General features: G+C 33.1%; 1 protein-coding gene across 1 annotated transcript; it reads left to right on the forward strand.

The window, feature by feature from the left end:
• Positions 1–1207: 1207 nt before the first annotated feature.
• LOC139526087 (fucolectin-like) lies at positions 1208–24338 on the forward strand. Its single transcript, XM_071321242.1, has 4 exons — positions 1208–1519; positions 20399–20629; positions 21123–21362; positions 22458–24338. The coding sequence occupies exons 1-4, from the start codon at positions 1441–1443 to the stop codon at positions 22688–22690; spliced, it is 783 nt and encodes a 260-aa protein (XP_071177343.1). The 5' UTR covers positions 1208–1440; the 3' UTR covers positions 22691–24338.
• The last annotated feature ends 1132 nt before the right edge of the window (positions 24339–25470 follow it).

The raw sequence follows: 25470 nt of genomic DNA on the forward strand, positions 1-25470 counted from the left end.
TCAACTTAATAGTTATAGATAACCTATCTATTATGTGAATATACTTATCTCAAAAGGTTACAAAATCAAAAAATCAACACTGTAATTAAATCTTTGTAATTCAATATTGTTTTTAAAGGTATAAATATTGATGTTTTGATCAGCTGATTAAAACCATACTAAACATTACACATAATTATGTACTCTCAAGCTACTAGAATCTATCGATACCTATATTTTAACATTGCACAAAGTCATGTTTCTCTGACTGTTAATGATGTCTTTAACTTAACAAATGATAAAGTCATCTGATGTTTGATGTGTCCGGATTGATATTCTAGGCATAGGTACCAGATTTTTTTTCATTAGTTGTACATATTATTGACCTTGAACACGTTGCCAGTAACTGCGAATACACTCAAATCGTTTCCTTTCTGGACATTTATTCATTTGGATAAACGTTTGATTATGTTATAAATAAGATATAAAAAAAAAACCCGGTCGAAACAATGAACATGAATTTGACAGCTGACGCCCCTATGAGAAGGTTTTGACAAAACGCATACTTTTCGGATTGCATCAAATTGAAAAAAAGAATTTAACAGAAAAAGCCCAGAAAACCCAACAAAATAAAATTCTTAACTGCATCAACCAACGGAACGAACAGCAACGGCAAACACTTGTCATGTTTCTGTTATGGTTCAAACATGTCCAAGGCAAATGGTATGTTATACCTGGTTTTATAGCTAGATTAGCCCCTACTGGCATGACAGTTTTATATAGTTTCGTTGTATTGTTTTCGCAGTTTATTCTGTTTATTTGCAGTATCACATCTGTCTATAATTCTTATATGATTTTCATATTAGGTAATACGTTCAAATGAATGCCTAAAAGCGTTATGGTGGTGGCTTATAATTTTTATTTTTTTCCCTGTCTTTTGGATAGATGACGTTTTTCAACCAATGTACACACGATGGAGACGATAATAACACAAACTCGCTCGACATTAAAAATAATTTGTCCACTTCGGTTTTGTTGTTAAATAAAATATAAACACAAAATATCTATTTGAATGATAATAATGTAGTCATTTCCAACAACAAATATGTTCATGCGCCAACTCAACTCAATGACACAAATACACAACTAACATGTGATCGAGACTATGTGTGGGGAAATTAATTTTCTTATCTCCCATTTTAAAGAATTATAAAGATCAAACGTATTAAAGTAAACTTATTGGTAAATAGACTGGACTAAGTCACTCACAAACAAGAAAAAAATACTCCTTTATACTTTATACACATTGATTATCGGAAATATCTACAAGTGATTATGACATTGTTTCTGCTACTTGACTACGCAACGTCTACGTTTAGAATAGCTAACCGATAAAAAGGTGTTTATCTTAATTCGGTAAACACTGACTATCAATCTGTGTGACCATCAGTTGAGATAAGAATGAAGCACAGCATGAACATGTTATGTAATATGATTTTCATTTTATGGATCTTTACCTGCTTTTTAGTTGCTGAAAGTGGTACGTTATTCTTTATTTAGTTTATGTTGTAATCTGTCTGGATGAATTTAAAGGCATCATCTTAACAATGAAAGAACATGATTTTTGGGATAACAATAATGGTGCATTTTATCAAATATTATTGATTTGAATTGTTGATCTTTCAAGGTACATATGTACTGAGTTGAAATACTAAATATAATTGCGACTTCATTGCATTAGCGACTCAGAGTGGTACACAAGATATTAAAAAAGTTCAAAACTAGATATTAAAAACCACCAGAACAAAGTTTAACTTTATGTACGCAAGTGTCAACATATGCTTAGGAACCATATAATTCACAGATTTAAGTATTCATACACTAAATGTTTGATATAAGATTGATCATTATAATCTTTCTTTGCTGAACTTAGTTTGAATTATTTTTGTTGTTGTTGGGAGTTTAGGGTTATAATACAATCCTTCGTATGTCCAAACAGTTTCACTATTTGATAACTGTCTGATCTCGGTTTGTTTTCAACATTTTTAATCGGATATGTTTCAAACCATCAGTACTGAACCACGAAGTTTTATCGTTTTTATCTCGTAGCATTTTTTTTATATCAACTACTACCAAGACAAAAAAAACTAATAGCTGAAATAATAAAAAAAAAATTGCTAACCGCATTTATATAAGAAAATATTATTTTAATCAATCCTTTTATATATCCTCAGCTGACAAACATTTTTCATTTCGCCATTTTACTTAAAACGTTCTGATTCTGTATTTTTTGAATACGTAATAAACATTACTTTTATGAATACATTGAATCGTGTTACAATGAATATAACTCTGCTCTTATACGTTAATTTTCCTGTTAAATGTGAAATTTTCGGAAGCAGTACGTAACAACACCTACTTATTAAATAAAGTTCGTAGTGTTTGCTCATGATGAAAGTTTCGGATGAACACATCATGTTGATTTATATGTTATTTTTGGTTGTTAAACGTCGAGGGGTTTAAATGTAAAAAAATACATGAAAGCACCAAAAAGTTTTTTAGAATAACCTCATCTTGATCCAAGAGTAACTTTTCTGTAGGGAATTGCAACTTTAACATTCTCTTTAATAATGACCTGCAAATTTACTTAATAAATGTATATGCTTTAAAAAATATCATAACAGTACGAGTAATGTGTAAGGACAGATGGTACCCTCAGTAATCATCATGACAAAACGAGTAAAGTGTAAGGACAGAGGATACCCCCAGTAATCATCATAACAAAACGAGTAAAGAGTTAGGACAAAGGGTACCCTCAGTAATCATCATAACAAAACGAGTAAAGTGTAAGGACAGAGGGTACCCTCAGTAATCATCATAAGAAAACGAGTAAAGTGTAAGGACAGAGGGTACCCTCAGTAATCATCATACCAAAACGAGTAAAGTGTAAGGACAGAGGGCACCCGCAGTAATCATCATAATAAAAAAGAGTAAAGTGTAAGGACAGAGGGTACCCTCAATAATCATCATAACAAAACGAGTGAAGTGTAAGGACAAAGGACATTCTCAGTAATCATCATAACAAAACGAGTAAAGTGTAAGGACAGAGGCTACCCTCAGTAATCATCATAACAAAACGAGTAAAGTGTAAGGACAGATGATACCCTCAGTAATCATCGTAACAAAACGAGTAAAGTGTAAGGACAGAGGGATACCCTCAGTAATCATCATAACAAAACGAGTAAAGTGTAAGGACAGATGGCACCCTCAGTAATCATCATAAAAAACGAGTAAGATGTAAGGACAGATGGCACCCTCAGTAATCATCATAACAAAACGAGTAAGATGTAAGGATATAGGGCACCCTCAGTAATCATCATAACAAAACGAGTGACATGTAACGACAGAGGGCACCCTCAGTAATCATCATAACAAAACGAGTAAGATGTAAGGACAGATGGCATCCTCAGTAATCATCAGATATGACTGCACTTTTAAAAAATATATACAACAAAACATTTGATTGTTCGTATCCTTGACATATAAACACATGCAATAGTTATCAAAGGTACCATGATTATAATTTAGTACGCCAGATGCGCGTTTCGTCTACAGAAGACTCATCAGTGACGCTCATATCAAAATATTTATAAAGCCAAACAAGTACAAAGTTGAAGAGCATCAGAATCCAAAACTCCAAAAAGTTGTGTCAAATACGGCTAAAGTCATCTATGCCTTGGATAAGAAAATCCTTAGTTTTTCGGTAAATTCAAAGTTTTGTAAACAGGAAATTTATAAAAATGACCACATTATTGATATTCATGTCAGCTTCGAAGTGTTGACTCCGGGGCTGGTGATACCCTCGGGGATGAAATAACTGTCTTTGTATAAATAATAAACCACGAGGTGCCAAAAATGCATCTCTGAAAACATACACTATTGATTTGCAATACACATAATTATTTAAGCTTAACTTTGATTTTATTTCCACTAGCATGGTCAAACAATTTAGTTTGGTCAAATAATTTAGTTTGAAACCTTTTATCAAAAGAATAATTTAATTCCGTTATCCATGTGTCCTGTGAGAAAAGTAAACACACTTAATAACCATAAAACGTTACGGTGTAGATTCGTTATTTTTTCCTATTTGTGGGGTAATCTAAGTACATTGGTTAACAGCATATAGTGCATTGAAGATAATTTTATTGTGTAAAAAACATTTGATTGAACATCGAAGGATATTGTATGAAATATTAAGTAAATATCAACTTTAATATTTCACCCAAATTTCGATGCTAAAACATCTGTTACTTATTTGATGAACTTTCAAAAACCGTGAACATTGAATTTTACGAGTTTAAGCGAAGTTGGTCTTTTTTATTGCATCTTCCTAAGATCCTATTTTGTTTAAATTTGCAGGAGACTATTGTTTTAAATTAAAAATAAATATTTATCCTTTGCACTTCCAAAGGTATGTTTTCTATTAGTTTGTAATGTAACATGCGAAAGGGAAATCACAACTACCAAATGCAAGATATGTTTACCCTTCCGGAGCACCTAAGATCACCACCAGTTTTTGGTGGGGTTCGTGTTACTTTATTTGTAGCCATGGCGTTGTCAGTTATCTATGAGTTTGACTCTCCCTCTTGTATCTTTCGTCCCAGTCTTCTTCTCTTATATAGTGCATGTATAATAATTTCATTACAAGAACTAATTTTCTCCTATAAGCTTAAGATATACAAAAAAGAGATGTGGTATAAATGCTAGTGTGACATTTTGTGACAACTGATTCCAATAGACAATGACAGGTCACTGAAAAAGCTCCTTGAAAAAATATCAGTGTTTGAAATTTGCCAAAATCAAACTATCTAAGTGAACTTGTTTTGTCTAGCTATAAACTAGGTTCAACCGAAATTTTCTTAAAATAACCTGTATCGAGTCATGAATATGGCAGTTGTAATCCAATAGTTTGTTTCTGTGTATGTTGGCGTTTGCTTTTGTTGCAGTTCAGTGTTTCGGTTGTTTCTTTGGTTTTCCTCTTATAGTTGATATGTTTCCCTCTAGTCCAATGACAAATGAGGTAAATTTGAAAATTTAATGGACCGAAATACCTCACGGCTTATTTTGGTCTTATTTTGTCGAAAAATATAGTATCATTTGAATAAAGGCATGTCGTAGAGTGTCAAAGAGGTGCAGATTTTTGAAAACTGCAATCAAAGGTCAAAAGGGGGGATTTAAAAAAAATCAAAATTGAAGATATTTGTTGTCCTTTGCCAATTTCGATTAGAGAAGACGTTTCGCATCATGTAAGAGAGCGAGCTGCTGTTGTTGTGCCAGACATCAGGTATCCAATAAATTAAAAGTTGCATATGTCGTGAATAAGTAAAAAAGTCTTGGTTAAAGAAACGCCTCCAGTCTACGATCACAAATCATCATGTTTGACAGCTGAGGTAAAGACCGTATTAAAAATAAACAAAACTGTCATGATTAAAAATGATGCAACCACTGGTATAACTTTTCAATATCTGTTCATTGACAAAAAGAGGCGGCAGCATAATTCTTATATCTGCCTCTTCACTCACTTACAGATCCTACACACAATTGCTTCACAGTCTATACATATTGAAAAGATTCAGCTAGAAATATTTTGTCATGTTCTTGTAAATCAAAATCATTGTAGTGCGATAGTGCATATTTATAATGTACCTACAAATCTTATCAGCCACTGTTTATTTTCAGGTGCAAAAAAACATTTTTTATACTCTCTAATTGATCTGCATTCAGTGACCTGAAGAACATTTTGGATCTATCACCATTTGAAATAAACCTTATTGTCCCTTTGCCTCCCTAAGTGTTATGGGATTTGCTAATAGTTGAAGGTCGTGCAATACCCTATAGTTGTAAATATCTGTGTCATTTGGTCTCTTGTGAAGAGTTGTTCCATTGGCAATCATACCACATCGTCTTTTTATATATACTAATGTCCGATGTAAGAGGAGGATTGGACGACCGCTGAAATCTTTAACCTCGCCACATGTATGTGGCTGTCCCAAGTGAGGAGCCTCTTATTTAGTTGTTGTCATTTGTTGCTGTTATATTTTTGTTGTTCTTTTACTATTTTGTATATTAATTATGCCGTTGTTTTTCTCGTTTAAATTGTTTTATATTTGTCCATTCGGGCCATTTGTTGCTGACTATGGGGAAAGGGCTTTGTTGAAGGCCGTAAGGTGACCTATAGTTGTAAATGTATGTGTAATATTTGGTCTTTTGTGGAGATTTGTTTAATTGGCAATCATACCACATACTTTTTTTTATTATTGTTTTAAAGCAGTTATTGGCCAAATCTCAATACCTTTTGTACCTTTTAACATAAGGACTTTGGACAATACCAATACCATTTATCTGATCAGGGGTGTACTGGTTTTTCATTATATAAATAACACATAGCTTAGAGGGTGATAGAGCAGATTGTTACCCCGAGAAAACATTGTCAACCGCAGCGAAGCCAAGGTTGACAATGCTTTTTCGAGGGGTACCAATCTGCTCTATCACCCTCTCAGCTATGTGTTGTTTAATTTATTATACTGAATGTCCTATCATTATCATGTACAGTCTTTTACAGATTAATTTTATTTTAAATGTATTTTCTATGATGTCATGTACATGACAACGTTATACGGGTATTAGAAAAAAAATAACAAAAGTTAAGCAACATTTGATTTTTTTTATTTTGACAGTCAAATTATAAAATCTGAGCAAAAACGTAGAACTTTAGCATTGTATCTTATTACTGGATGTAACTTCAATTCATTGTCCTTTAAACTATCTATTTTTTATTGGTCTAGACGAGAGGGTAACATTAAAAAAAAATTGTCACCATTTCAGCCATGTGATAGAGTAAATTAACACCTTGGTATCAGCCAATGAAAATATGGCATTTTAACGTGAAGAATAATAAAAAGGAATTTCACACACTCAGCTAAAGTATACATTTCCGTTCAGTTTGGAAATGTATAGTATAAAATGAGAGTGCATTGTAATCATTATCCATTTGAAAATAATTGTCATCTTCTAACCAGGCAAAATATTTACCAAAAAATTCGTAATACATTATATAAATTATAATGTAAATCATTTGAAATTTCGAACGATCGTAAACAGCGTTTCACAATTTTTTTTTCTTGCGAAATGCAATATCTGCTAACAAATGTAACTGGCAAACTATACGACAACGAAAAGGTTTTTTTCTTTCTTTTACAAACAGATCATCATATAGACTTTCTATTAGTATTTGAAAAGCAACATCATGCCCCGATGAATTTGAAGCATCAGAAGCAAATTATTTTTAATATCATTAAGTGGTTAACAATGCATGCTGAATGTTGAAGCGGCTTGTACTTGAAGTTATCTATGAAGAGTAAACTCACCACTGGATGGTCTGCCTGAAAGTTTGCGTTAGTTAAAACAATATCGGCACGCTCATATGACTCAACATGCCATAATTACTTAGCTTGTATGACTTCAGAAAAGACATTATTTTTTACCAGTCATGGTTATCATGGTAATGTCATGAAACGTGTTTTAACGAAAGTTGATTCATCGTTACACGCATGTTTTTTTCCCACTAATTCAAATGTATTAAAATGATTTCTTCTTTGACATGTTATCTTTAAGGCTTAATAACACGATCTAAGCTACTTTACTCGTTCTTATTAAATGGCATTAGCACTAACAATAACTTTCTAGAATTTGTTCGGAGTTGTTCCAATGTGGTTGAAAATTAGACTTTTCAAAAAAACAAAAATAAAAGCACGTAAAAAGTTGTTGAACTTTAGCATCTGTACTTATTCAAGCACATTAACACAACTATTGATACAAATATATATACTTTTTTTTTTATAAAACATAAGAAAATGCATCCTAAATCCATTGCATTTCATATGACAGGGGAAATAGGAAAGGGGAACGTTACATGACTTACTGGGGTAAAAAAAAATAGTAGAAATACTGCTATGTGATGAGTTTTATAAATTTGCTTGAAAAAGTTGATTTGTACGTTTTATCAAACTTGTATATATCAACAATTCTTAAGTATTGGTTGTTCCACCTTTTTGTGAGAATTGGTGATATATATAAGAAATGTAATATACTTTGACAGACCAAATCACTCAATTGATATGTTCATATGATATTAAAGTTTAATGTAAAAAAAAGCTGATGCATCACTCTTTCGTCTGTTACTAATTTTTTCTATGATAGCTTCATTCGGGAATTTATTATAAGCGTTCCCGTGTTTGAAAAAGAAAACAATCCGAAAATCACAGTTTAACAAAAAACTGCACCGTAAGAAAACTCTACGACAAGGCTAAAATTAAAGTATAATGTTTACTTTGTCATCATGCGAATTTTCAGCCGTGAGATATTTCGGTCCATTAAACTCTTTTTCCGATTTGTCACTGTGGCCAAACCAAATCGATTTGTCTGTGAGATTTTTGTACCAAATTATAAAGTAATAACTAATAGTGTAATAAATAAAAAAAATTAATAAGAAAAACAAATGTTTATGTTTTTGCTAATTTTTTTATACCCGCAGGCCTTTTTAATCGATTTTTGACTATTGAACAACTGCTGTTGCCTATAATTAAGAAATGATCTTACAACATAATCAATATGGTACAGTGTAAGTCATTGAATAATTGAAAAACATCAATATAAAACTTAATGCAGCAGTTATTAGCATAAAGGTTTGTATCATGATCAAATTAATTTTTTTGTGTAGTAAAATAGTTCTTCATGCATTTTATTAAGGTAGCACAATACAAAGATTTTTTTCCTTCCAATCACTAACCTTTAAAATGCTGTAACTTTCTTATGAATGCATAGAAAATAATAAAAGAGGTATATATAGATAGATAAAAGATTAATCTTTTAAATGAATGCAATATTTTTATTTTGCAATCATTATGTAATCAATTATTATGTAATTAGTGGCAAAATCTGGGTAAGTTCACTTGAATGAATTTAGCTCTATCATCTCTATAACTATACAGAAAGTTTTAACGGAATCTGAATCAACACATCATGGGCTTCAAAAGGGTGTCTCAGATTGTCTCTATGGTGTTCCATTCTTTCATAAATCTCTAATTAGTGTAAACATCCTAACCACATAAAAGAAGATAATGTTCAATTAGGTGTAAAATTTGTTCTATAAATTCTATCTAAAATCTGAGACACTTTTTTGTAGATAATGGCCATAGGAACAACATATAATAAAATCAACCCTCTAGGGATACTTATGCAGAAGCTAATTTTATTTGAAAGTGGAAATTTGGTGAAAAATATTTTAGACACAGTTAACATTATAATTGGTTACATAATTGTTGCATAATACTAACATTGCATTTATTTGAAAGAGTAATCTGTTAGCTATCCAAAATTACCACTTTTATAAATTTTCAAGCATTATTAAGAAATTTACAGCATTTTAAAACTTGGGAATTGGAGTTATAAAATCTTTGTATTGTGCTACCTTAAGTGGATAATCAGATTTCATTTGTCAAGTCACTAAACAATTTATTGACTTTTATTATGCAACTTAAAGCAATTATTGAAAGAACCAATTTTCGGCAAACATTTTCGTCATTTAGGCATCTACACAGCTGCATATGTACTATTTCTGTACTAAAATATGTAGTACTGGAAATTTACTTTTGATATTTAGTACTATCTCTTTACTTTAAAATTATTGTAATATTTAGGTACTTGTATTTTACAGTACTTGATTTGTTATAAATATTTTGGTACAGAAATGATACAATATTCCATGCTTGAAAATCATAATTTTAAGAGATTTGAAACAGAAAAACTTTCAAAATGCTGAAAATGTAACGGGAGTAACCAAAAATCTGTAGTACCTAAATTTCAAGTACAAGTTAAGTACTGTAAAATACAAGTACCTAAAAAGTAGGTAACAAAATAGTACTAAATATTAAAAGTAAATTTCCAGTACTACAGATTTTTAGCACAGAAATAGTACCTATGCAAAAGTAACTGTGTATGGCAAACATGAACAACATTGAATACACATTCTGTTTGTCTTAAATTGTAAAAACGACCTTATATAAAATGCAATCAAAAGGTATGTGTATAGGGTTCGACAGGAATGACGGTCGGGGAAATTGGAATTGCACCTCTCAAATGATAAGGATATATTGAACTATGTTTTACATGTACATTTTTCTTTCCAACTGGTCATATACGGAGCCCTCAAAAATGTTACAAGGGTTCTTAAAGTTCAGTGCGTGACAGTCTTTCTACATAAGGCATGGAAATAACGTCAACATTCTGACGGAAGATGGCTGCATACTTATATATCCGCACAAAAACACGAACCGACACCCACACGAAAGTCAAACTGCCGACCAATAGAAGAAAAAATAAACGATTTTTATTCCCAAGTTACCCTTGGGGAATACAACATAGGAAAGCACAAGCTATCTGACATTAAAACAATACAGCCAAACTTGAACCAATTCATGTTGAGACGCAACACAAAAAAGTAATTACATTACAAAAAATACAGCAACTGCACAAGGTATGAAGAAATAAGAAAATTAAAACAATTATGAATTTCGAATAGCGGTATACAACTGTTGCCTTTATATATGGCTATTAAGACAATCATCCATAGACCAGCTGACCAAAGAACAAACACGTCCACACTTGGTCACCAAAGGGCCTTAAATTCTAATTCGTAAACTCAAACGAACATAAAATATTTATCAAATAACCACAAACTCTTACATGAGAGACGCCACTTGCAGAGACAAGCGCACATGTTATTATAAATATGAGTATAATATTGTTGAAAGTTCATATAAATATATAGCTATTAAGCAGCCTGTACTGGTTCCCCCTACTTCTGGTCCACACATCTGAAAATAAATAATATGATTAATAATATTATTTATTTTGCAAAATGCTACTGTACACTTTGACTGCAATGGCTCGAATGACTTGAAACCACCTGAGTTCACTCGTGCATGAACTCAATATCCCAATCGAACCGACCTTACTACAATTAACCAAACATGTGTTAACTATAAACAAACAACATTGTACATGTTCGATTTTGTACAACTTTGATTAATACATTTAAATTCTAATTTGTAAACTCAAACGAACATAAAATATTTATCAAATAACCACAAACTCTTACATGGGAGACGCCACTTGCGGAGACAAGTGCTCTCGAAACACAAAGAACGGGAAATAGCATTGAATAGTTATTCTGATTTTTAAATTTCGATGAACAGATAACTGTGCTGGAAAGTCTTCTCTAACGTAACCATCCTTTCCTCTGTCCGGTTATGCTTTAGAAAAATCTTATCAGAGCACTGGCTCTTGTATACGAGAGACGAATCATTTCGAAACTTCTGAACATTTGACTACTTGGTGAATGTTATTCTAACTAGATATTAATCAAGGTGTATGTCAGCATCTTTAATTTAAAATTTTTTAGAAATTTATTTTGTTAAATAATATACCAATATACATGTTTGAAATTCAGCCTAACAGTTTTAACAACACTCCGTATTGTCTAATCATTCGCACTAGTGACTTAAATAATAATATGCTAAGTTACTTAAATGATAAACAGCCTAGTTGCTTCATCAAAAGCCACCTGTCCAGTGTCTTCAACAACAACCAACCCAGTGTCTGTTATAACAACATACTCAGTGTCGTCAACAACAACCAGCCAAGTGCCTTTAATTTAAACTTGCGTCAATAACACGCCAAGAGACATCTACAACAACCAGCCCAGTGTCTTCAATAACAACATACTCAGTGTCTTCAACAACAACCAGCCAAGTGCCTTTAATTTAAACTTGCCCATTGTTGTCAACGACAACCACCTCAGTGTCTTTTATAACATCTCCAGTGGCGTTTACAAAAACTGATCCAGTGTCTTCAACAACAACCAACCGAGAATTTCAACAACCAGCTCAGTTTCTTCAATTACAACAAGCCCAGTGTCTTCAATAACTAAACAACCTGCCCAATGTATTCAACAACAATTAGCAGTGTCTTCAATAACAACATACACAGAGGCTTCATCGACAAAGCTGCTAAGTGTCTTCAACAACAACCTACCCAGTGTTTTCAACATCAACATGCCCAGTGTCTTGAATAACTACCAGCCAAGTGTTTGTAATAACAACCTGCCCAGAGGCTTCAACAACAAGCAGCCAAGTCACTGCAAGCGTCTTCAACATCTACCAACCCAATGTCCTCAACACCAAGCCCAGTGTATTCAACATCTACCAATCGAATTTCCTCAACACCAAGCTCAGTGTCTTCAACATCTACCAACCCAATGTCCTCAACATCAAGCCAAGTGTCTTCAACTTCTACCAACCCAATGTCCCCAACACAAAGCTCAGTGTCTTCAATTACTAGTACCAAAGAGTCTTCAATAACTAAAAGTCAAGTATCTTCAGTAACAACCTGGCAAATGGCGTCAATAACTACGTGCCTATTGGCTTAAATAATTGTAACTATCAGCCTAGTAGCTTTAACTACTAAATGCCGAGTGGCTTCAACAACCAGTCAAGTGTCTTCAACAACATGCTGCCCACTGATGTTAATAAGAACATGCCCAGTGTCTTAAAAAACAGCATGCCCAGCGGCATTAATAACATGCCCAGTGGCTTAATATAACTGTCAGCATATATCTTTTATAACGACATGCCCAGTGGCTTCAACAACATCAAGCACATATGTATTAAGGTAACACGATACCGAATGACGTTACGCCATGAGTTATCGTTCCTGACGTTATCGAATAACGTTCACACATATAAGCCAATGCAGCGGGTTTTGTGTGACATTTTTAACGGCAACTTTCCCTAAATGCAGGGTGCCGAGAGTTTTGATGCAATACGTAGCGGTTATTTGACTTAGAGTGTTTTATCGTTTTCCGGTAATCATTCTGCTCATTGTTAATCTTTAAAAAGTATTACTTTACTTTTTAAATATTATGTTTCTTCGATATTTAAGCATCTGCACGCTTTATCTATATATATGTTCTGTTATAGTTTTATCACTTAATTTTATATTCTTGGTATAGATATAGGAAGATGTGGTGTGAGTGCCAATGAGACAACTCTCCATCCAAATAACAATTTATAAAAGTAAACCTTGGTTTATTTTTGCAATAAGTACTTATTCATGATTCACGCCGTATCCCATGAAATTTTGTTTTGAAAGTAGAAATCTAATTTATAGAAGCTTAGGATGATGTGTGAAAAAACCGTGGAATTTTACAACTATTAATTAGTTTTAAAACACCGCTCGGACAAAATTGAAATTTATTTGGATGAGAATATGGATATAATAAGGGGGAAAAGCACAATACAAGCAGACGTTGAAAATCATACAGAAAATAGTTTGTTTGTATGGAATGTAAAAAGTGGTTATTTTGCTGAATAACTTTTCCTGTGTTCCATGTGTAAACAGTCTCTGAAAGGCATTGGTCTGCACAGAGTAAATTCGATATAGTTTTGGAAATATTTTAAAATACAGTGCCAGCTTTGTAATCGTGTAAACCAGGTCTACTCAGGACGGACAGCAACATCGGAATGAAGCATTAGAAAGTTAACGAAGGCTGAGAAATACATGGGCACTTGATTCGGCAGAAATAAAATAACAAAATTCAGGTTCCGTTACTGTCTGAATGAAGCCAGCCACGAGTTTCCACTTGCGTCTACAAACGCAAGTTGATAGTTGGGGCTTGCTGTAGTCAGACCGGTTCCATGTTCTCTGATTCCGTTATAATTTTTTTCTCGTAATTTACATGCAAACGCCTGACTTTTTATTATTCAAATGGCAAGAGACTGTACAAAAGCTAGATCTTGAAATCATTTAGATTTTATATTCGTGTTAATTTACGCTTGCATGGGTATTGGGTGTTTTTTTAGTTTTGAGTTGTAAATAATGTACATGTACAAGTTGGGATACAAAACGACTGAAAGAAAATTAACAAAGTTACCTTTTAGGGCTCTGAGGGCCATATTGCTCGCATACTAGGCGTCGAAAAAGGCCCGGTCTGAAAGTTTCTTTCTTAAAATTAGTATTTAGAACAAGTATACAAGCATATATATACATGTATAGCGTCAGTTAAAATTTTCCCGACCATCATCGCGGATGCCATGCCTCTATTGCAAAACCTACCTATTGTATTTATTGTTAACTTGTTCTCGTCCTGAACATGCATGAAATACTTTACACTGGACGTTAACCAACCAATAATCAAAGTAATCAATCCTACAATTTACACCCGTCACTTGGAACTTTAGTTGTTAAAATTTAAATCATTGCCTCTAATTTTTTCAAAAAATTCGACAAAGTTTAATCGCAGACCGCGAGGAAGACCAAAATTGAACAGTTACGCAAAACTAAATATCTACGTTACCGCTTGCTCATTATGGAAGTGGGGGTAACATGAGACTTACTTTGAAAAAGTACAAGTCCAAATAAAAAAATTTTTTTGTGTACATGTACATGTTATTTGTACAAAAGTTGGCTGATAGAATGATAAATGGAGATATTCTGGGTATTAATTAAACGACATCAACACCTTGAATAAAATTGAGAATGGAAATGGGGAATATGCCAAAGAGACAACAACCCGACCATAGAAAAAAAACAACAGCAGAAGACATCAAGAAAATCGTGACTAATGCTAATTGGAATAGTATCTTCTTATAGTACACTTCTTATTTGTAGTTTTAGTAAACGTTGGAAAATTTTGAGTATGTGTAGTATAACTGTCACAGTAACATTTCAGTCTCTTGGTGTAAATATAAGTTTAAGTTTTAAAACTTTTGCTCTTCTCTAGAAAATTCAAACCATAATGAAATATAAGGAGATGCGGTAAAATTTCCAATTAATCAACTTTCCACCAAAGACGAATTGACGGAAATGCTAGCCTTCTTACATTGCTACTACAAATCAGATCTCCAAATTACCATTCCATTATATGAACTGCATATTCAAAAATATGCATTGTCACCAAATTACTTATAGAGCACGTACCATCATATTGTTTAACATTTGTCCGTTCGACCTTTAATCCCGCACTTTATAGATATAGGGTTAATTCGGCTAATTATTTAGAACTACAGTCGTTTTGCTTCAGCTTTAAAACTATTTACCTGGGGTTACTAATCATATTATACATGTAGGTGCGCATATCGTCTGGATTTTCTTTTTTGTTTCATGACAGGTTGCTGGATTAGGCATTTTGATAAAATACAAAGGCACACAGAGTACAGACTCTGATACGGGTTGAATTTCAAGCTGGAACTTTTAAATTTCGCAGTTGTTTTACTTGTATAAAGAATGCATATATGATCTCAAGATTTGTTATGTAAATAATTTTTCACAAATGACAGAATGTTGAAATTTGTGAAATTTTGCAGACAGTTTGCTAACCCGAATAATTCAGTCCCTCCCCGTAATCGATCTCTCCTACTTACTTAATGTAGTAAGCGGAATATAACGACTGAATTATTCGGGTTAACAGTTTGCAAGGTTTGTCCGACTTGCTGAGCAAACAAGTAACACATTTACACCACACAGAGTACACTATACTACATGTATTGTATGTACCAAGTCAAGAATATGACAGCTGTTTATCATTCTTTTGATGTTTTTCAGCTTTTGATTTCGTCATTTGATAAGGGATTTTTACGAGTTTTGTTATTTTATTTTTTGGAATGTGTATTTTATCAGGATCATTATTTTTCCTCATAATTTTCACAAATAACAGAATGTTTAATCTTTTTTGACTGGTGCATCAAATGTGTCTTTTATAAACAACTGTTTTCAAAATTGTATTGTATCGTCCCGAACATCCATGAACTATTTGCCACTGAACATTAAACAACCATCAAACCGAGCAATTAAAAAACTGTTAAATGAATCAAATCTTTTAAAATACTACATTTCTGCATCACGGGATGCAGTGATGATACCACCATTGTCTAATATGATGGAGTTAAAAATCAGTAATTCGGATGAATCTCACGTGAAATGTTTCATTTAATTTTCACGTAAACTTAACAAAAATCTGAAGGTATTTTTTATGGTTTTAATCCAATTTTAGAACAAAGATATAATTTAAATAATCTTATTTCAAATATTTACGTGAATTTAACGTGTACAAAATTCCGGTGATTTATGCATGAACTATTATCATAAGATTCACATGGTACCTGTTCACGCAAGTTTCAAGTATAAGCTCGTTTGAAGTGAAAATCAGACGATATTAATATTAATTCATATGAGTGAAATTCCATGTGCAGGACGAAATAAAATTATATCTGATTCAGTAGAATTTTATATTGCATTACTAGGAACTTAACGACAGTCGACAGGGGAAATTTAAATAAAATATACTCATTCAGATCCCGACACATATTTTTTTCTTCATTTCTCTGAGAAGGAATAACGTTATATTCCGTACACCATAACGTCACACGTCACACGTTTTTGGTCAAATTTTAGGCCTATCGATCAACTTTGAAGTCATTTATTTCAAAAACAAGGATGGTGACATATGAGTTTCTTCACGTGTATGGATTCACTATGCAATCCTGGATATTATGTTATTTTATTGTTTTTCTCCGTATATAAGAAAATAGCCATCCATTCGAAAATCTAAAAAGGTAAGTCGAAAAAAAGGCATTTCCCCTATATACCTAACTAAATTTGTCGCCAAAATTGACGTTTTCCTATGAAAATTACAAAAAAAACAAAAATGGTGACCCCCATTTTTTATTACATATTCCGATGTAACTCGATTCAAAGTACACGTATGCCAAAAAATTTGAAAATCGGGAGATATGCCATTCGGTATCGTGTTACCTTAATAATAATATGTCCAGTTGCGTCAAAATTAACATGTCTAGTGGGTAAATTAACTATCAGCCCATTGAATTAATTACAAATTGCCCAGTTTCTTCAATAACAACACGCCCGATAGCTTCAACAACCTGCCTAGTGGCGTCAACAACGACCTGCCTATGGGCGTCAATAAGAACAAGCCAAGTGTCTTCACCAACAGACTGACACTGGCTTTAGAAACAACCTGTCTAGTGGCTTGAATACCAATCCGCCCAGTGGCGTCTATAACAACCTACCCAGTGGCGTCAATAATTAATGCCCAGTGGTTTAACTATTAGCCCATGGCTTTAATTACGACATGCCCAGTGATTTCAACATCATCCTCTCCATTGGCATTAATAAAAATTTTCTCAATTGTGTCAATAACAACATGTCCAGTGGCGTAAATAACAACATGCCCAGTTGAGTCAATAACAACATGCCCAGTGGCTTAATTAACAATCAGTCTTGTGGTTTTTATAACAACTTGTATAGCGTCATCAATAACAACACGCCCAGCTGCGTCAACAACAACCTGTACATCGGCATCAAAAACAACCAGTCCAGTGGCTTCAACAATAACCAGCCAAGTGTCTTCAACAACAACTTGCCAAGTGGTTTTACAAACAACCTGCCCATTATTTTCAATACCAACCTGCCAAGTGGCGTCTATAACAACCTGCCCAGGGGCTTAATACACAATCTGCTCAGTGGCTTCAATACCAAATTGCCCAGTGGCGACTATAACAACAGACCCAGTGCTTTAATAACAACATGCCTAATGGCTTAGATAACTTCTAGCCCATGGCTTGAATAACAACATGCCCAGTGTCTTCAACAACATCTTGCCAAGTGGCTTCAATGTCAACCTGCCCAGTGGCTTCAATAACAACACACCTAATGGCGTCAATAACAACCTGCTCAGTTGCGTCAATAACATCACGCCCAGTGGCGTCAATAATAGCTCGCCCAGTGGCGTCAATAACAACACGCCCAGTGGCGTCAATAACACACCAAGAGGCGTCAATACCAACCTACCCAGTGTCTTCAACAGCATCTTGCCAAGTGGCTTCAATGTCAACCTGCCCAGTGGCTTTAATAACAATACGCCCAGTGGCGTCAATAACAACCTGTCCAGTGGCGTCAATAACAACACGCCAAGTGGCGTCAATAATAACACGCCCCAGTGGCGTCAATAACAACTCGCCCAGTGGTGTCAATAACAACACGCCCAGTGGCGTCAATAACACGCCAAGAGGCGTCAATAACAACCTACCCAGTGGCTTCAACAGCATCTTGCCAAGTGGCTTCAATGTCAACCTGCCCAGTGGCTTTGATAACAACACGCTCAGTGGCAATAACAACCTGTCTAGTGGCGTCAATAACATCAGGCCCAGTGGCGTCAATAGCAACACGCCCGGTGGCATCAATAACAACACGCCCAGTGGCGTCAATAATAACTCGCCCACTGGCGTCAATAATAACACGGCCAGTGGCGTCAATAACAATATGCATCTTATCATTAATAACACACCCCAGTGGCGTCAATAACTCGCGCAGTGGTGTCAATAACAACACGCCCAGTGGCGTCAATAATAACTCACCCAGTGGCGTCAATAACAACACACCCAGCGGTGTCAATAACAACATGCCCAGACGCTTAATTATTCATCAGTCCAGCAGTTTTAATTACAATTTGTACAAGGTCTTCAATAACAACATGAATAGTGGCTTCAATAAAACCCGCCCAGTAGTTTCAATAACAACATGTCCAGCGGTTTGAACAACTTTCAGCAAAGTTGCTTATATTACGACATGCCCAGTGGCTTCACTAACAACTAGTCCAGCGGCTTCAATAACAACCTGTCCAGTGGATTAAATTATTAATAGCCCAGTGCCTTAATATAACTATCAGTAGATTTAACAATCAATCAGCCCAGCGTTTAAGACACCTAGAAGAAATCTCCGGTGGTAAATTAGACAACAATAATCAAATTGAAACTCTTTGGTACTGTATTATATTTTATGTAAAGCTCATGTTAACTATATATTTTTTCTGCTGCACATGTCGGATATCTTTTTATCCTTTTTTAACTTTTTTAATAGTTAGTACTCATTAAAAATCTGATGTATACTGATACCATGAAAATAAGAACTGAATTATTTATTCCCAAACGTGTTGTTAACTACATGTAGGTCAAAAATGATCCCCTTTATAAATCCTTTCTCTGGAAAAGCTTCTGAAACAAATTCAGCATTTTTATATAGATCTTTCTAAATATAACAGTATAACTGGTTGAATCGTGATAAACGGTATAGAATAACCATTATCAATCCTGTCTAAAACGAATGAATCTGTATCATTATCTTTCAAATATATATGTTCTTCTCATTTCCCTGAACAGATCATGAAGAGGGATTATTTTTCATATTCAAATGACATGTACTGAATTGTATATAAAAATATTCATTTTATATAATAAAAATTTATATTCAATATGATAAAAAAACATACATTATGTAAACAATACTTATCACCTTGATCTTTTAAACGCTCTTGTTACTTGTTCTACTTGGTGCGTCAAGGTCCGTGTTACAACGGACCTAATCTTCTTCTCATCATCGGAAACCTAAGTAAGCTCGTCTGACAGGTATTCTTTGACTGTATTCCATCCTGCTGGTGACAGCAATCGTAATACACGATACACGTGTACCGCTTAAAACATTGTTCAAAGGTGATGTCTGCAACGTTGGTTAACATGGTTCTATCTGTTATGCCAGTATCATAATTTCATAGAGGTGACTTTCTTCACGTTCAGAACTTGCCATATTACGAAAAGTACAAGTTGAAGAGAAACTAATAAAATGCTACTGTACACTTTGACTGCAATGGCTCGAATGACTTTAAACCACCTGAGTTCACTCGTGCATGAACTCAATATCCCAATCGAACCGACCTTACTACAATTAACCAAACATGTGTTAACTATAAACAAACAACATTTTACATGTTCGATTTTGTACAACTTTGATAAATACATTGCATCAACTCATATGTCTTGTCCAAGTTGAAAAAAAGAAGGAAAACCTTCCGAAAATAGGAGAGGCAAAGGTGAACAAAAATCAAGTTCCACCCATTAATATGTTAAAAAGAATTTAAAAAAAAGGAGCATTGTGTTAAAATTTATATTGAAAAAAAAACCCTGAAAATATTCAAGGTTCTGCTTACAAATGAAGAGACATTCTAAAACTCTGGATACCACAGTCAATGAAAAAATAAAATAAATCTGTATTTGTCGAGTAATTGACGTGTATTGTATTACATTGTAGTTTTTCCGTTATGGCCGAGTTATTCCATATTATTGGAGTTTACACTTATGTATTTGTATAGGCATATTACATAATAGTTATTCCAATAGCATACTAGAACTACTTAATTAATACTGTATTTTATTTTATATACATATTGTAGATACATTGGAAGTTGCAAGAAACAAACCAACCAAGCAGTTAACTAATTCAGGCCTTTCCTACAGACCATCTTATAATGCTGTGGATGGAAATATAGTACAGTGGATGACATCGTCAGCCTCTACTTGTACATCTTCAGTTTCTGGAGAAGAACCATCGTGGTGGGCAGTAGATCTTGGTGCCATTTATGACATCAGTCACGTGATTATCTTTGGCAGAACTGACTGTTGTGGTAGGTTTTACATATTGTAAGAGTACAAAAGACAGCTAGCTTTATTTACAGAATTTGTGGTATTTTGAACAATTCATTTCTTTTTACGATTACAAATATTTTAAGAAGCAAATATAATACAATTCCATAAATTGTAGCACTGTATATTCAAATATAGTAAACAGATAATCATTTATTTTGATTTTAGTCAAGGAATAAACATAAAGCGGTGTAGAGAAAACACTAATCAATTAACCAATATAATAAAGCCATTTTTTTTGTAACATTTCTTACTTTAGATCAAATTGTAGTATAATTTGTTTTTTTAGTAAGCGCAACGTTTTGACCTGTCTACGAACTATTAGCAGATTGTCAGACCTTGAACTTAATCAAATATTTAATATTTTTGGTGGTAATTGAATGCATTGGTTATTTCTGTCAGGCTTGATATACATTTTTTAGTTTTCCAACTTTTCTTGTTGATATTTACAAATTCAGTTCTCATTTTTTTCAGTTTGGAAACTTTCGAATTTCGACATTGAGGTGATTAAACCGTGTAGAAACAAAACCAATTGGTTTGAGGACGGTATCATCCAGTTGTGTTATCATCAGCAAGCACCAACTACATATCTAAATGCTACATGCTATAACAGGATGATTGGACAGTATGTTCGCATACGGCTCAATGATCCAAATATATTATCACTATGTGAAGTTGAAGTGCATGGAACATTTATTCGTTATCTACGTTCAGGTAATTCTTCAAGAAACTATTCCTAATTTATTAATTTGTTATAATAGAATCATCCAATAGCTTACATTTTTTAAACGTTTTAATTTAACATTGTTTTTATTTATTTTTAAAACCATTTAGTTGATCACTGGAAGTAACTGTATTGGTCATTTTTTATCATTTGCCATAGGTTGCATTGACAAAGCTGTGATGATAGTTTGTTCGGAAAACTAATTAAACTCTCTATTTTAGAAGCTTGCATATTGTATAATTGCTAATATGTAAATGTTTTTCTCAAGCCCAAACACTGAAATTATCAAAAATTAAGATCAGTTTTGAATCACCTTTATTTATTATCATTTTTATTCGACTAAGTTCAACTGACGATTGGTGCCCAAGACAACGCATTCTTAAACAAAAAGAGGATATATTGTTCTGTTAAGTTTGCAACAATAACACATGACATAATTATAATCAAAATAGTTTTTCATTTTTTTAATTGCATGTAAGTTGTCAAATTCATTATTGATCTGATATATTGGATTTATAACATACCAAAACGTATATTGAAATTTGAAAAAAATGATACAAACAGTTAACAATGCTGGTACTGATTATAATATATCAATGTTTCGTGTGTGTTAAGAAAGACATAATAGATAAGCAATCATGTTCGTTCGTACAATAACGATTTCTAAAGTTTTATTTCATACCATAGATTCAATTTTATTGATGATTATTTTTCTGGCCGGATAAATACTCAATTATTATTCTTCGTGTTTCAGTTTTAAATGTTGACATTTTTTTTTTTTTAAAGGAATAAACTTTCACTTCGGAAAAATTAAAGGTAACATGAATACGGATTAAATGCGGTTGAAATAATGACTTTGAAGTCACGTATACTCCAGTGATGTTTATTTAAATCATTTTGACGAAATAGATGCACACTGACTGCTAATACCGCATTACTTTTTATACATTTTGCTTCCATAAATGTTGAAAAAATAGTTTAATTTTTCATTGTTCTGAATCATAACTTATACCCCTTTAAAAAATAACAACAGGAATAACAATATGTAGTATACATTTAATTGACATGTTTATTTTTTCCATTAGTTACGATTCCTTATACCTGTGGATTTCAAGGTTATAGTTATACAGGACATAATGTGACCCTTAGAAGCACCATTGTGAAAAGTGACATTTATTGTACCTACAAATGTGCCATCATGAAAGAATGCTATGTTGCAGACTTCAACAACAAGACCTCGAATTGCACCTTAATGGAAAAGAAAAATGGATCCAATTTCGTGGCTAATTCTGATCACAACGTTTATATTATCAGCTAAAGATTGTCACTTCGTCTGATGATTTATGCAATTATGAAAACTCTAAAAGTTCAACAAGAAGACTTTTCCTCTATTAGATTTAACAAAATAACAGAATCCAGAGTGCTAAAGCTTTTTATTTCAGAAAGTGGAAAAGCTAGATTTATATCTTGTATACAGTGGTTTAACTTTTTCGTTGACCGTAAACATCAATCTTATTTTCGAGGTTTTCCGAAAGCCTAAAAAGCCATATAGCTTTTGTCCAGTAATTGTGTCGTTACCATGTTGATACCCGGAGATAACAAAAATATGAACAGCGCTATCGAAAAACTGCCAATGAATGAATAACACTTCATTATTTTAAACGTCCAATGAACTTATTTACATTAAAATTGTCTTTTATTTCAATGTAAGAAAACGTAGATCTGGGATAGTATCGGTGTAAATTGAAAGTCACAAGTTCATATCTCTAAGCGATTTTTATCGATTAATTCAACTTCAAAAACGCATTGTTATGTAAAGGTAAGGTAAGAAAATACTATGGAAACATTTATATATGAAAGGCCAGACAATGTCATACCAGGATAACAAAAGACAATAGGTAAAATAATTACAAAACAGAAGCAAAAAAAAAAAACCAATAAAAAAAAAACCCCAAGGAATAGACCGTGGTGTTATCTATTTATTCATATAATTTTTATTTGAAAGAAGGTTATAACGTATTATACCAGAATCAGAGGGATGGTCCGGGATGATATTAGTGAATAGTATAATCAAAGATATCTTTTGTATCCTTTTCCGTTGCTTGTCTTCTAGCTTTCTTTCCAACCACCTATTGAAGGGAAATTTGTTATTTTTGACTTGAACGTGTTCATTATCACATAAGTTACCTTTCTACAAGGTCTTATCACAATATATGCGATAATAAATCAGAAATCAATAGCTAGGAATTTTACTATTGGCTTCTACCTGTTGTATATGACAGAAATGCCTACTATTACATGCCAGTATTCTATGTACAATCATTTAAAGTCTTGTTCGTTAGTCATATATAATTATACATTTAAGCGCGGTAATGACTTACTTTGATAGTTAACGGCAAACGGTATGTTATACCTGGTGGTATAGCTAGACAAGACCTACTTGCATGACAGTGTTATGTAGTTCTGTTGTATTGCGTACGCAGTTTTTTCTGTGTATTTTCAGGAGAACATGGTACGTTCGAATGATTGCCAAGAATGATTTTTATTCCTGTTTGTTGGATAAATGCCGTTTTTCAACCAATGTAAACTAGATTGCGACGATATCAACACAAGCTGGCTCGACGTTAAACATAAGTCTGTCCACTTCGCTTTTGTTGTTCAATGAAATTGAATGATAATAATTTAGTCATTTCCAACAAAAATATATTCATGCGCCAGGCCAACTCAATGACACAAATATACAACTTACATGTGATCGAGACTACGCGTGGAAATTTATTCTCCCGTTTTAAAGAATTATAATGATCAAACGCATTATTGAAGGAACTTATTGGTGAATAAACAGGACTAAGTCAAGCACAAAACTATAAAGAGTCCTCCTTTATACTTTCGACACATTGATTATCGATTATATCTACAGAGTGGTTATGACATTGTTTCTGCTATTTGATTATGCAGCGTCTACGTAAAGAATAGCTTACCGATAAAAAAAAAGGTGTTTATCTTAATTCAGTAAACACAGACTATCAATCTGTGTGACCATCAGTTGATATAAGAGTGCAGCATGATTGTGTTATGTAATATGTTTTTCATTTTATGTTTTTTAGTTGCTAGCAGTGGTACGTTATTCTTGAATTAGTTTATTTTGTAATCCCTCTGTATGAATTTGAAGGCATCATCTTATTAATGAAATAATATGATTTTTTTGGGTAACAATTATGGTGCATTTTCTCAAATATTATTCATTTGAATTGTTGAACTTCCAAGGTACATATGTGCGAGTTGAAATACTAAATATAATTGCAACTTCTTTGCATTAGAGACTTAGAGCGGTAAACAAGATATTTAAAAGTTCAAAACTAGATATTTAAAACCATCAGAACAAAGTTAAACTTTATGTAAGCAAGTGTCAACAAATAATTAGGAACCTTAGAATTCACAGATTTAATTATTCATTCACTGTCTGTTTAATATAAGATTTATCATTACAATCTTTCTTGTTGAAATGAGTTTGTGTTATTTTTGTTGTTTCTGGAAGTTTAGGGTTATACTACAATCCTTCGTATGTCCATAACGTTTCACTGTTTGATAACTGTCTGATCTCGGTTTGTTTTCAACATTTTTAATCGGATATGTTTCGAACCATCAGTGATGAACCACGAAGTTTTATATGAAGTCGTTTTTATCTCGAGGCATTTTTTCTTTATCAACTACTGCCAAGACAATGAAACTATATATAATAGCAGCAACCGTTAAATAATGAAAATAATAGCTTACCGCATTTATATTACAAAATTACGTTTCTAATCTATCATTTGATATATCCTCAGCTGACAAAATTTCTTTTTTAATGCGTAATAGACATTAATTTTATGGATACATTCAATCGTGTTACAATGAATATAACTCTGCTCTTAAACGTTAATTTTCCTGTTTAATGTGAAATTTCGCAATTGTAACATTCTCTTAAATAATGACCTGAAAATTTACTTAATAAATGTCTATGCTGTGAATAGATCTTATCAAAATGAGTAAGGTGTAAGGACAGAGGACACCCTCAGTAACCATAGGACATGACTGCACTTTTAAAAAAGTTTT

Source organism: Mytilus edulis, chromosome 6, assembly GCF_963676685.1.
Source record: "Mytilus edulis chromosome 6, xbMytEdul2.2, whole genome shotgun sequence".
Lineage (NCBI taxonomy): Eukaryota > Metazoa > Mollusca > Bivalvia > Mytilida > Mytilidae > Mytilus > Mytilus edulis.